At 40.4% G+C, this 15,351-nt stretch overlaps 1 protein-coding gene across 1 annotated transcript; it reads left to right on the forward strand.

Annotated features, from left to right (window-relative positions):
* Positions 1-1,003: 1,003 nt before the first annotated feature.
* LOC130549717 (uncharacterized) lies at positions 1,004-11,696 on the forward strand. The gene is made up of 3 exons (XM_057327017.1): positions 1,004-2,064; positions 2,822-2,868; positions 11,583-11,696. The coding sequence occupies exons 1-2, from the start codon at positions 1,104-1,106 to the stop codon at positions 2,851-2,853; spliced, it is 993 nt and encodes a 330-aa protein (XP_057183000.1). The 5' UTR covers positions 1,004-1,103; the 3' UTR covers positions 2,854-2,868; positions 11,583-11,696.
* The last annotated feature ends 3,655 nt before the right edge of the window (positions 11,697-15,351 follow it).

Genomic DNA, 15,351 nt, shown 5'->3' on the forward strand with positions numbered 1-15,351 from the left:
AACGACAAGCCATGATCAATGGACCTGTGCACAAGCGTAGCGACGAATTTCCGCTGTCACCAGAAGTCGTAATGTCAGTGTTTACAAGATGTCTTCAAGATCTGCCAAAAATAAGCATTAACGATGTACACCGCATCATTGATGCCTGGTCCCCTGCTCCAACAAGCAAGCGGGACAAAGGATTCAAGCTCTATATATTGAGTTATATCCACAACTATGAGGGTAAGTAGTTTAATCTAATGTGGTGTGCCGACAGCAAACCGGAAACTGACATCCCGACTTCTGGCAACAGCGGAAGTTCTTTGCTACGCTTGTGCACAGGGCAGAGAACAAAGTTCAGTATTCAGGGGAGGCCTACCTCTGGTGGTGGGGTGAACGAGTCTCTGACTGTGGTCTTATTCATGGGTGTTTTACCTCGACAAGACTCTACAGAGACTTTATATTGTCTTTACCAAAGCCGGTGCATGAAAACAAACTGTCACGATCCCAGTCCATGTTTCCCCTGTGTTTGTGAATTTTTATGTTACTTCCTGTTCTGTGCCATGTTTTGTAGTCCTTTGTAGTTTTTAGTGTTAATTAGTTCCTCCAGGTGTGTCTTGTTAACTTGTTAGTTTCTATGTATTTAAACCCCAGTGTTTCCTTTGTCTAGTGTGAGTCATTGTATGTTTGTTCCTGTTCCTAGTGTCATTACTCAGTACCCTATGGATTATTTTTGATCCTTGTTTCCTTGTTTTTATTGTTTTGTACTTTGTGGTGTTGTTTATTAAAATCTAACTGCATGTGGATCCGCTGCCTCCCTGCCTGGATTACTCAACGTTACAGAACGACTCACCAACAATGGATCCAGCAGTCCGTTTGGCCCATCTCAGCCAAGGTAAAAATTCTGTCGAGGACCATGTTCAAATACTGCATCTCCCGTTATGGTCCTCGAGGGTCCCTGGCTCAGTTTATTGACTTTGCTTTGTTGTCTTGTGGGTCCCCCTTCACCGTGGGAGAGGTGGAGGAAGAGGCTGCCCCTAAATGTTTTTGGGGAGAGCAGCAGGCCTCGGACTCCGGGGGCCATGGAATCAGGTCAGTGACGGAGGCTTGCATGCTCCAGGGTAATGGTGGCCACCCCAGTCATCATGGCCGCTTCACCACAGCTCGCTCGCAAGGTGGCCGCCAGTTCACAGCCCGCTCGCAAGATTGCCACCAGTCCACAGCATGCTCACAAGATGTCCACCAGTCCAGAGCCCGCACGCAAGATGGCTGCCAGTCCAAAGCCGCCTCGCAAGATGGCCGCCAGCCCAGAGCCCATTTACAAGAGGGCCACCAGCCCAGAACCTCTAGCCATCATGGTCGCTTCACCGGTGTTCCCAAGTCCGGTGGTTCCGGAGGCATCTGTTCCTGAGGTCCTGTCACTGGAGTCAGCTCTGTCGGTTGTGGCTGCAGCTTTGAGGTGTGTCTGGGCTGTGCACTGCTCTTCCACTCCAGAGGCCGTGGGCAGGATAGCTGCCACTACAAAGGTAATTTCTGAACCTGCTGAGCTTCCTGCCTGCACCAAGATGGCTGCTTCTGAGTCTCCCAAGCTCCCTGCCTCATCCAAGATTGACGCCTCTGAGCTCCCTGCCTCATCCAAGATGTTTGCCTCTGAGTTCCCTGCCTCGTCCAAGATGGGTGCCTCTGAGCTCCCTGCCTCATCCAAGATGGGTGCCTCTGAGCTCCCTGCCTCGTCTAAGATGGCCGCTTCTGAGCTCCCTGCCTCATCTAAGATGGGCGCTTCTGAGCTTCCTGCCTCATCTAAGATGAACGCGACTGAGTTCCCTACCTCTTGTAAGGTGTCCACCACTGGACTTCCAGCCCAGCCTGCGCCTCCCTGGCCACCTGATCCAACTCTGCACGACATCCCAGGCCCGCCTCTGCATGATGGCCCAGGCCCGCCTCTGCACGACGACCCAGGCCCGCCTCTGCACGACGACCCAGGCCCAGGCCCGCCTCTGCACCACGGCCCAGGCCCGCCTCTGCACCACGGCCCAGGTCCGCCTCTGCACCACGGCCCAGGTCCGCCTCTGCTCCACGGCCCAGGTCTGCCTCTGCTCCAAGGCTCAGGTCCTGTTCCCCTTCACGAGCCTGGCCCTCCATCCCTCCCCCTGTTCTGCCTCCACCTTACCACCCTCCTGGACTATTCTGAGTGTCTGGACGCCGCTCTTAAGGAGGGGGGATGTGTCATGATCCCAGTCCATGTTTCCCCTGTGTTTGTGAATTTTATGTTACTTCCTGTTCTGTGCCATGTTTTGTAGTCCTTTGTAGTTTTTAGTGTTAATTAGTTACTCCTGTTGTGTCTTGTTATCTTGTTAGTTTCTATGTATTTAAACCCCAGTGTTTCCTTTGTCTAGTGTGAGTTGTTGTATGTTTGTTCCTGTTCCCAGTGTCGTTACTCAGTACCCTTTGGATTATTTTAGTTCCTTGTTTCTTTGTTCTTTTATTGTTTTGTACTTTGTGGTGTTGTTCATTAAAATCTAACTGCATGTGGATCCGCTGCCTCCCTGCCTGGATTATTCAACGTTACACAAACTCTATGTCAGGGGTGTCAAACTCCTGGAGGGCTGCAGCTCTTCACAGTTGATTCGGCTAATCAAGATCATCAGATCTGTGCAGAGCTGCAACCCTCCAGGAACTGAGTTTGACACCTGTGCTCTATATTGGCATCATCCACCCATAAAACTCTTAAAACCCAAAGCTTTCTCCCACTCCAAGATGAAAGTTTATAATTTGGGAAGGTTATTATGATTTCTGACAGTCACTCTGTAGTTATGCTATTACTTTTTGCTTTGTTTCACAGACAGATCAACAGTATGCAAATGGTGTAGCTGACAACCTTAAGCACCTGTGAGTAAATTTCTTTTCCATTTTTGCTAGTTACACAATCTAGTGTTTTCTTTTATTTATTTATTGTGTGTGAGAGAGACTTGTTTGCTTCAGTCTGTTTGTCCCATATTAGTCATGTGATCAGGGCCCAAACACCAGTAAAAGTTTTTAGATAAGAGTTTCCCCTTAAAATCTATTCACAATGCTGCTTAGAGCAACTTTTACTAAGGAACAGAAAGAAATCCTAAACTAAGAGAAAGGGCGGGTTGACCTCGTTGCTATGGATGATGTCAGCAAGCTTAATGACTATGACCACAGTGATTGGCTGATTAGAGGATTGGTCTCTGTCAGTCATTTAATCATAGAAATATTATAGAATGAGGTATACTGTAATGGTGACATATTTAAATTAAGATCTTAAAATAAAAATGTAGTCATATTCAAATTAAATTATTTTAAAATATAATTGTTGCCAAATTCAAATTAAGATTAAAAAACATACGCTAAATTACTAATTAAACAAGTGAAGAGTTCATTTGTAAAAACAGATGACTTTTTTCTATTTTCAAAAATCACGTTTTGTATTGTGCATTCCAATTAATATCAATCAAATTGTATTTAGTTTTTTAGTGATAATAACAAAAAAATACAGCTAACAAACACAGTAAAACTCAATAAACACACGATAACACAATAAAAACATGATTTTTTCATAATTAAATATTATTATCTGTTTTTGCAAATAAACTGTCACGGTTCTCGTGGCTGAAGAACCCAAATGCAGGCAATGGCAGTGAAGGGGTTAACAAGGGTCTTTATTACAAATAGAAATACAAAACAAAACACCCACGAGGGGGTAAAACGGTACGGAGGATAACAAGAACATAAACTGACTAGACTAAACTGACAACTTAGAACAATACTAGACAACCAAAAAATGAACTAACACTAACTAGACTTACTTTAAAGATCACAAACTGGAACAAGAACACAAGCAAGGGTATAAACAGGAAATCGCTGGAGGTAACAAAACATGGAACTTAACTAGACACCATAAACACATGCACATCAAACGTAATACACGAGCACAAGACAAAGAAACAAGAGGGTATTTAAAGGAAAGACAAACGAGGGATAACGACACGGGGCAGGTGTGGGTAATCAAACACTCAGGGAAAGATAACAAGGAAACGAGAGGTGCGGGGCCAATGACAAGACACTGGAGAGAACCTATATTATTGTCAAAAGGACAATAATATGTTTCTCTCCACACATAACCAAAGGCTTTGTCATGACTCTGCTACAGGACCAAGAAAAACATGACTAAATGAAGCAGAGCCATGACAGAAGCCCCCCCTTTAATGAGCACCTCCAGGTGCTCACCAAGGGGTAGACGGACGAGACAAGACAGACTGGGAGACAGACAGGACAAGGCAAAACAAAGAAAACAAAATCAAGGACAGACAAGACACAATAACAACAGGACTAGGGTGGGACATCAAAAATAACAAACATGTTATTTTTGATGAAAGCATAAATGACTGTTCAGTATACGTCAATCCTATTGAAATTTGTCTACGTTATTTGATTTGTTGTAGGTATTAAATGTGTATCCATCAACAAACATACATTAGCTTAACTTTGTCTGTTTTACGCATTATAATTTTTAACGAACCACATTATAAATAAGTCGTCAGATTTAAGATGATAAAATTATAAAATCCAAGCGCATTCTACCGCGTGCCGAACCGTTGGTGAAGAACCGTGCGGTTCAATTTTTTACCGAGAACCGTTACACCACTAGTGTATATATATATGTATATATATGTATATATATACCGATATATATATATATACACCCATATGTATATAATAATATATACACCAATATGCATATATATATATATATATACACCCATGTATGCATCTTAATCGCTGCTAATCGCACCCTTTTTGTGTGATTAACTGCGATTAATCTCACACATATAGTGAAATTAAACATACTGTACACTTTATTTTGTTTAACATGTTTATTTTAGTGCTGTCAATCGATTAAAAAAATTAACTAACAAATCACACACAGCATTTATGTTTTTAAATATACTTTTACATTCTAATAATTTCACATTCTATCTCCAAATGAATGTAGAAACAACACATGAGATTTGAAATGGTTGTATTGACACATCCAGTATAGATTGACAGCTTCTGGCTGTGGAACACGCAACGCGACAGCGGTCCCATCTGATCATACATGGGCTAAAGGCTGTGTCAGAATCTGTCAGACAGCGCACCAGTATTAACTTCTCTTTGGTGCTTGAATGAACCAAAACACACAAGATTATGCCAGAAAGCACATTTTGTCTAGTATTTTCTCGTCTTCAACGAGTTAAATAAAGTCTTAAATGAATGCAAAGAGTAGTGAAAATAGGAAGCGCAATTAGACCTGTTTAGAACGGCAGCTCTTAAAGGGGCCGCATTCTTAAACGTGCTACTGTGACTCCTGTCACTTATGTTAATCAAAGAACAAAAGAAAAGAAGAAATCAATGCGATTTCATTGCTTTAATGAGGATTCTTCTGTATTTCATGTATTTAGAAGTTGAGACTGTAAAGTGTTTGAGAACTTTATTTATTTTCTGTATATTTCCTACCGGTTAGACGTTTAGGAGGGACACGCTTATTATAATGAGTTTGATTAGTAGAAAAACATAATATATTTAATAAAGACATCAGTTGCAAAGCCAACGATGTTAGAACGTTGGCTTTCATTCATAAAATGATGCTGTTAAAGAAATGTGTTGTTTCTACATTCATTTGGAGATAGAATGTGAAATTATTAGAATGTAAAAGTATATTTAAAAACATAAATGCTGTGTGTGATTTGTTAGTTAATTTTTTTAATCGATTGACAGCACTAAAATAAACATGTTAAACAAAATAAAGTGTACAGTATGTTTAATTTCACTATATGTGTGCGATTAATCGCAGTTAATCACACGAAAAGGGTGCGATTAGCAGCGATTAAGATGCATACATGGGTGTATATATGCATATTGGTGTATATATTATTATATACATATGGGTGTATATATATATATATATATCGGTATATATATATATATATATATATATATATATACAGTATATATATATATATATACACTAGTGGTGTAACGGTTCTCGGTAAAAAATTTAACCGCACGGTTCTTCACCAACGGTTCGGCACGCGGTAGAATGCGCTTGGATCTTATAATTTTATCATCTTAAATCTGACGACATATTTATAATGTGGTTCGTTAAAAATTATAATGCGTAAAACAGACAAAGTTAAGCTAATGTATGTTTGTTGATGGATACACATTTAATACCTACAACAAATCAAATAACGTAGACAAATTTCAATAGGATTGACGTATACTGAACAGTCATTTATGCTTTCATCACCCGGGAGCATTGTGTTGTGAGCGCGCGAGCGTGCAGGTGAGACCTGAACAGCACGTTGCTGTTTAAACTACACTCATTCAAGCCTTGCCAATTTAAACATTTAAGTGCAAGATGATGCAGAAGAAAACTCGCTTGCACGCTGTGCGATCTGAAGCGCGTATAAGGAAAATCTCAGACATGGCGCAAATATTGAGTTGTCTTTGAAGCGCTTAAACGGAAAAATTCACACACGAAGTAGGTCAACATGCCCCTCTTGTCGAGTATCTTAACAAACATAGTAGGTTATGTCTTAAATGAATGGACGAAACAGACGAAAAACAACACATGTGTACAGTATCAGTGTACTGGATCGGTTTCATTCCTCTTAAAGCGACAGCAGCATATTCCTGCTGTTTGTTAAAAGTCAAGGAAATCGCTCACTGCTTGTGACTCAATAGCTTCTGTAACTTAAATTATGATTCATCTTTATTTAATTTGTACATATGCAATGTTATGTTTTATTTGATTACTTTAATAAGCAACTAAATAATCCAGTTGTAAGCGGATTGATGGCTCAGTCCAATAAAAAAGCCTTCATGTCTTCATGTTAATCGATCCAATCGAGGTCGATCCGAATTAAATTTCGATCGGATTGACTGGTGGTGTAGACCTAAAGCAGTCCAATTCAGAGGAAAAATTAACCATGTAAACACTTGAATCAGAGTATTTTCTCAATCGGATTTAAAAATACCTGCGTATGTCTTTAACATCTTATGTACCGGTCTAGTATTGAAAATCGCACGAAACTCACCACAAAAACCTGTTTTATCCATGGCAATGCCACGAGCTGTACGTTCTGTATAGCTTGTGAGTTCTTCTTAGGGCTGTGAAGCGATTTAATTTTTTTAATCTAATTAATTACTTGATGTTGCGATTAATTAATCTAATTAATCACAACGTAATCACACATCACATTTGGGGCCAAAATATAATTTAAAGCCACAATAAGAAAATACAGAAAGTAAGTCGTTCTGTAACAATGGAGTAATTCAGGCAGGAAGCAGATCCATGTGCAGCATAGGATTTTCTTAAACAACAAGAAAACATTAACAAAACTAGGTTCACAAAAGAAGATCCAAGACAACAGGAAAACATGCAACACAGAACAACGACTGAAACACAAGGGCTTAAATACACTGGGATAACAAGCGGGCAAACAAGGAACACCTGACAATAATTAACACGAAAAACTACAAAGGACTACAAACATGGCACACAACGGGAAATAACATAAAATTCCACAGACTGGGATCGTGACAGAACCCCCCTTTAAGAGCAGCTTCCAGACGTTCACAATGGTCGAGGAGGGTGGTGAAGCGGAGGTGGAACAGGGGGAGGGATGGAGGGCCAGGGAGGCGCATGCTGGTCTGGAGACCTGAGCATGGCAGGCAGGGCTGGAAACCTGGTCATGGCAGACAGGGCTGGAAACCTGGTCGTGGCAGGCAGACAGGGATCTCAGGAAGATCATAGGCGGCCATCTTGACCGAGGCAGTGATCTCGAGAAAATCATTGGTAGCCATCTTGACTGAAACAGAGAACTTGAGAAGATCATAGGCGGCCATCTTGATTGAAACAGGGAACTTGAAAAGATCATCGGCGGCCATCTTGACTGAGGCAGGGATCTCGGGAAGATCATTGGCAGCCATCTTGACTGAGGCAGGGATCTCAAGAAGATCATCGGCACCGAGGCAGGGATCTCAAGAAGATCATAGGCGGCCGTCTTGATTGAAACAGGGAACTTGAGAAGATCATCGGTGGCCATCTTGACCGAAACAGGGAACTCCGGAAGACAGGGCTGCACGATTAATCGAAAAGAAATCGCACTCAATTTGGCGGTTGGCTGCGATGTTTTATGCGCAGTTTGTCAGTGAAATACTGTTAATTGCAGCTGCATCCGAAAGCCAGAGGGTGCTCTCGCACAGAAACTCCAATGCTCCATAGAAGAAATACCATACGTATAAACAGGAAATGCTGTCTTCCTATCTACATTTGGCATCTTTCTATCACTGTTTTTCAAGCCTCCTCAGGTATTTTCATTTTCAAGTATATCTATAATGATGATGTTTGACGGGTGATGCTTTTTTAAATGCACGTTTTAAGCGACTCAAACGCGCAATGCTTTCAGATGGAGCAGTATATCCCACATATCACAGAGCCATACTTTACGAACAAGCTGCGCATAAAACATAATCTCAGCCTTAATGATTTCACAATCGCGATAGCCACATCGATTCAATCGTGATTTGAATGGGAATCGCAATTTATCGTGCAGCCCTACCGGAAGATCATCGGCAGCCATCTTGACTGAAGTAGGGGGTTCAGATATGGCCATCTTGTCAGCAGTCTCTGGAGCGGTAACCATTTTGTCAATGGCCTCCAGAACAGAAGAGCAGTGCACAGCCCAGACACACCCCAATGTAGCAACCACCACCAGCAGAGCAGACTCAAAAGGAAGAGCTTCAGGACCAGCTACCTCCGGCACCACCATACTCTGGACCCTGGAGACACCAGCCCTCCGAACAGACATCAGATGGGCATCTGCCAGGCTTGAAACCAGACACCTGGACCTTGAACCCGCCATTTTACGAGCGAGCTCTGGACTGGCTGAAGGCTCTGGCTTGGCGGCCATGGCGGTTGAAGGCTCTGGTGTGGCGGCCATCTTGTGAGCGGGCGCTGGACTGGCGGCCATCTTGCGAGCGGGCTCTGGACTGGCGGCCCTCTTGCGAGCGGGCTCTGGACTGGCGGCCCTCTTGCGAGCGGGCTCTGGACTGGCGGCCCTCTTACGAGCGGGCTCTGGACTGGCGGCCATCTTTGGGCGGGCTCTGGACTGGCGACCCTCTTGCGAGCAGGCTCTGGACTGGCGGCCATCTTGCGAGCGGGCACTGGACTGGCAGCCATAATGACCGGGATGGCCACCCTCAACGTGGACTCAGATGGCTTACTGCCCCCCCAAAATATATTTAGGGGCGACCTCCTCTTCCACCTCAATGCCAGGGCCAACTCCACAAAATCCACAAATCTCCCTTGAGGATCAAACTGAGTGAGTTGTGTCTTGAGTAGATTATTTAGACTGGCTCGGTAAAAAACAATCAGTGACTTATCTGGCTAGTGGGTATCTGGAACAAGATCCAAAAAGTCCTAGGTGTGATCCTCAAGGGAGCGTGAGTTCTGGCGGAGCATGAGAAAGCGCATGGCCGGGTGCTATCCTACTGCTTGATCCATAGTTGGTCAGTCATTCTGTAACAATGGAGTAATCCAGGCAGGAAGCGGATCCATGTGCAGCATAGGATTTTATTAAACAACAAGAAAACATTAACAAAATTAGGTAATTCACAAAAGAAGATCCAAGACAACAGGAAAACATGCAACACAGAACAACGACTGACAACCAACAACTGAAACACAAGGGCTTAAATACACTGTGATAACAAGCGGGCAAACAAGGAACACCTGGACATTCAGGATTTTTTTAAATGGTTGTAGTGGTTGCTTTTCCCCCATGGTTAAAAGTGGAAGAATGTTGTTCATCAGATGTTGATATTTAGGCTATGCAAGGTAATTTTTGTTAGTTTTTGGATCGTTTTGAATGGACAGTGGACTGGACAACCCTAGCTGTGCAGTTGCGCAGAAATTCTGTTCGTAATATATTTCAGGTACATGTAAAAATGTTTTGATCATATTGCAACATTAAGGTGACATGTAAACAGCACTTTCATAATCTGCCATCAGATTGAATTAATTCGGATTGATGAAAATGGGTCCATGTAAACAAAGCCAATGTTTCTTCTCATCATTTAAATATTTGTTTGATTGGGGTAAATAAATAATTTGTAATGCCTGTTTTTATAAGAAAATTTTGATCTCATTTGATATTTAAACGTTTTATGTAACTTGATATAAGAAAACCAAAATTATTAAACGAAATGATTATTAATAACAAGTGATTATTAATAACAAGTACGCACATAACATCAAACTACTGCAAGAGTGTTTCGAAAGCATATACGCAGCAGTCTGAGTCTTGGCCGCGCGCACCTGTACTAACATGCAACGCGACACATGTCCCCTTCATATCTCCTTTACAGTCTTTGGCGTTGTTTTTCATCCCGAAAGATTATTATTTTGCTCGTTTTATATAAATTAGGCTACTGTGAAATACAAGTTTATGTCAAAAACACATGAAAACAGTCCGTTATGTATTAAGTGAGAGTAAAAGTAAAAAGTTGGATAAATATCACTATATTGGATCAGTGAATTGAAGTGACTGTTGTTATTGCGGAATAAACCCCTTCAGTGTGATAAGCCTACAAGAAGACCCTCCGCTGCGCGTCATGTCCTGATCACACTGCCGGGGCTTATATTCTCCGGCTGCATTACATTATCCCTTACGAATAGACTAAAGACCTGCTGCTGTTTTTGTCGTCAGTGTTAATAAAACAACAAAATACAAAATCATGAACTGCTCTTGACTAAAGAAGTTTTGAATCTTTATTTTTGAATCAGCGTGTTTATTTAATTCATACAGTGAAGAAGCAGTGTTTCATTTCTACATTATTCAGTTTCTTTGTTAAAATGCTACTGGACTGTTAAATAACCCACTGTACCTGATAATAAGATTTTGTCAACCTCTACTTTGACCTTAATAGTCCCTATACACTTGCCCACCAGCCAAGACAGGCAGCAAGAATAAATTATAGTCCATCAGTCCAGTCTCTGAATGTAGGCTATAAAGAGAATAAACACTTTTCTGCAGCTGACTGAATTTAACTCATTTATTTATGATGGTGCTTTTTTCCTGTTTTAAATAGGCCTATATACAAAAGAGTGGAAAAGTGATGGCTGTGTTACTGTAAAATAGTTGCAAAAAATAACTAAAAACTAAATCCCGGCTGCCCTAAAACTTAATTTAGTGCAATTTTAAATTGAAACAGACTTTTTAATAATATCATTAACTTGTTAAACTTGTTACATTTTTACAGTGTAATAAAATACTTTATTTATTCTAAAAGGTGAAGGGGATGGGGTTGCTGTGAGGGGCTTCCAAATTAAATTTTGCCTAGGGCCTCCAAATGTTTAGAACCGGCCCTGCAAGTACAGTGCATCAACAGCTATGCATTATGAAATACTTCTGTCAAAAACAAATAAAAAATAAAAAAATCATATAATACAATTTATAGGTCCACACAGACCTACTGCTTTAATATGGTGTTGTATACTGACTGTGAACCTATCCTCTCCCTCTATGGTTTAGCTTTCCAGGTGAGATTCAATCCGGGCTGCTCGAGATAATCTCTCCTTCCATCCATTTTTATCCAGACTTCTCTCACCTCAAAGAGTCATTTGGTGACCCTAAAGAACGAGTCAGGTAATACAAATGCTTCATACAAATGCTCCTCATCCCATAAATGTGTGTGTTTGTATTTGTAATGTGTGAATGCTGAGCTATCAAAGCAAGTACATTACCCCCAGTCAGCTTTAGGATTACAAATCGTGTATGTATGCCTTGTATGAGTTATAATACAGTATATACAGTACCAGTCATGAGATTGGAAACACTTACTCATTATTTATATTTTTCTGTCTTTTATAATAATAGTAAATTCATTCCTGTTTTTCTGTTCGTGCGTGTGTGGGAGAGTCCCTGAGGGTCAGACTTTGTTATGCTTTATTTATAATGTTGTACACACACAGCATCTCTGTTCTGTCAGCACAGTTTAAAGGGATAGTTAACCCCAAAATAAACATTCTGTCATCATTTACTCACCTTGGAGTTCTTCCAAATCTGTATAAATATCTTTGTTCTGATGAACACAGAGAAACATATTTGGAAGAATGATTATCACCAAACAGTTACTGGACCCCATTGACTACCATAGTAGGAAAAATTGCGTTGTCATTTTTTTGTTCTTATGAACACAGAAGATATTTTGAAGAATGTAGGCCAGCAAACAGTTATAGGGCACATTTGACTACCGTTGTAATCTTTCCTATTATGGTAGACAATGGGGTCTAAGAACTGTTTAGTTACAAGCATTCTCGGTGTTCAACTAAACAAAGACATTCATTCAGTTTGGAACAACTAGAGAGTGAGTAATTTATGACAGAATTTTAATTTTTGGGTAAACTATCCCTTTAATTAACACAAACCCACATAAACACATCACTAAACCTTAAGTTGACACTGCAGCACACACACTCAAAAACTACTTTGATAAGGCCTGTCACATCAGTTCTATTGCTGAGTCTAGCTTTGATGCACATACACATGTGCTTTCACAGCCACCATTGTGTGTCGTGAATGAAGAGGTGGCAAACACTCTTTAGTTACAATTTCAGCAAATGCAATTGGTTTTATAATGAATTTAACTCAAGCAACCAATCAATATCCCAGGATCTTCATGAAGCTATGAAGCCACGGACAAAGCAACAAAACAGATTTACTTAGCAACTGTTTAACAAGCAACCTAGCAACAGATCCCATAGACTCATATTTTTAAAAGGCCTAGATGATGGATATCTTTGCATCACAATGTCATAGAAACAAGGGGGTGGGCTCATTTTACTTAGTGAACCAATCGGTCTCCCAGAATCGTCATGAAGCTATGAAGCCAAAGCCATGGTAAAAAAACAGATCAACTTACACTTTGTTTCGATCAGCTCCCTTTCTCCCGAGATCGTGAATCAGTATATCATGTACATGGGTCCGGGCACTGGTAAGGACTCTGACTCCCTTCACTTTTTCCTGTGAAGTGACTGCTTAAGTGCGTTGTGATACTTCACAGCTGGTATTCATCAACAACCATCAAAACCGACATCTCTCTGACTTTATTTTTTAAATATTGGTTGAACTACACAGTGTTGGGGAAGCTACTTTGAAATTGTAGTTAGATAAGCAGCAAGCTACTCATTAATAAAAGTAGTTAAGTTACAGTTTAGCTACCCATCTGAAAAAGTAGTTAGCTACTACAAGTTACTATAAAAAAGTAGCTAGCTTCTTTGAAACTACTTTTTATTTTTTACAATCTCGCATTAATGTTTAATATTTATTATAGCAAACTGTACAGTAAATTTCCTAGCTACAGTACTGTTTTTTTACTTTGTATAAATTCTGTTTATATATAATTCTTTAATATTTACTAGTGTATGAATTTACTATAGCTAGGTACTACAGAATACTGTAGTATATGTTAATAGAGTGTGATAGTTACCATAATATTCGACAGCTGTAATATACTTCAATTTACTATAGTAAATACTAAAGTATACTCAGTGGCATGCTGTAGGGTTTTAGTAAGGTGCCTGCAGAATGATATAGTTTTTATAAATAACTGGAAGAGTTTTGAGGGCAGACCTGACCTGTTGAAACGAGATGGTCTCCATCCCTCCTGGGCTGGGGTTTCCATCCTGTCTAGAAATATGGCAAAAAGTCTTAATGCTAATGCTAAAACTTGACTCGCTGGGGCCCAGGTCAGGGAGCAGACAGTATGGCTTAACCAACTGTCTGCTTGCTGTCTCACGTCGCAGAATACACAAAATGTACAACATGTAGTAATCCGTTCTCCCAAACATCACAAAATAGAGACTGTGTCTGTCCCCCGGATTAGCAAACATAAAATAATGCGTAAACCTCTTGAAAGTAATTTAATAAACGTTAAACAAACTAAACATGAACAAAATACAGATAATCAACTGTTACGACTCGGATTGCTAAATATTAGATCTCTCTCTAATAAAGCACTTTTTGTTAACGATATGATAACAGATCATAAAATAGACATGCTCTGTTTGACAGAAACATGGCTAAAACCAGATGATTATATTGCTTTAAATGAATCTGTCCCCCAAGATTATTATTATAAACACGAGCCTCGTCTAAAAGGCAGAGGGGGAGGTGTCGCAGCACTTTACAATAACTCTCTTAGCATTTCCCAGAAGTCGAACTCTAAATATAATTCTTTTGAAGTCATGGTTCTTCATGTTTCAACACCTAATACTAAAGATAAAACTCTTTTTAAATTGATTCTAGCTATTGTATATAGGCCTCCAGGGCACCACACAGATTTTATTAAAGAATTTGGTGGGTTCTTATCAGAACTAGTACTGGCCGCAGATAGACTCCTTGTCGTTGGTGACTTTAACATCCACGTAGATAACGTTACAGATGCCTTAGGAATGGCTTTCAAAGACACTCTTAACTCCATGGGCATTAGTCAACATGTGTCAGGACCCACTCACCTTCGTAATCATACTTTAGATTTAATACTGTCTTACGGTATAAATGTGGACGACGTTAAAATCCTTCAGCAGAGTGAAGACATTTCGGATCATTATCTGGTATTATGTTTGCTTCACTGGCCTACGGCTGCAAATAAAACTCATTGTTACAAATATGGTAGAACAATAACTTCAACTACCAAAGATGCGTTTCTCGATAATCTGCCCGAATTGTCTCAAATCATGAGAAATAACGTTGAAGATCTTGACATTACCACTGAAAATTTTAATTCCACCTTCTCGGTAACGCTAGACAAAGTTGCTCCACTACGTTTAAAGAAGATTAAAAATGGCAGCCCCACACCGTGGTATAATGAACACACTCAGGCTCTAAAGAAAGCGGCCCGAAAAATGGAGCGCAACTTTAAGAAAACTAAATTAGAGGTATTTCGTACAGCATGGAAGGATAGTATTCGAAAATACAGGAAAGCCCTAATAACTTCTAGATCCGCCTACTTTTCATCACTAATAGAAGAAAACCAGCACAACCCTAGGTTTTTATTTAACACGGTGGCTAAATTAACAAAAAATAAATCGTCAGTGACTTCTGATCCTGTATATCAGCATAGCAGTGATGAATTTATGAACTACTTCACATATAAAATCCAAGATATTAGAGAAAAAATTATAACAATGCAATCAGAAGTGAAACCCGCTGAACAAACTAACTACAGCGCCCTTAAGGAGAAAATGCAATTATTTTATACCGTAGATCAAGATGAGCTGTCTAAAATTATTAGATCATC

Source organism: Triplophysa rosa, unplaced genomic scaffold, assembly GCF_024868665.1.
Source record: "Triplophysa rosa unplaced genomic scaffold, Trosa_1v2 scaffold159_ERROPOS166867, whole genome shotgun sequence".
NCBI classification, from domain to species: Eukaryota; Metazoa; Chordata; class Actinopteri; order Cypriniformes; family Nemacheilidae; genus Triplophysa; species Triplophysa rosa.

Bases quoted from the DNA above. Each gene is read 5' to 3' on its own strand.
- LOC130549717 (XM_057327017.1), top strand. From the start codon at position 1,104: ATGGTGGCCACCCCAGTCATCATGGCCGCTTCACCACAGCTCGCTCGC. The intron at 2,065-2,821 runs GTCTGCCTCTGC...TTTGTTTCACAG, and splicing joins GCCTCTGCTCCACGGCCCAG to ACAGATCAACAGTATGCAAA.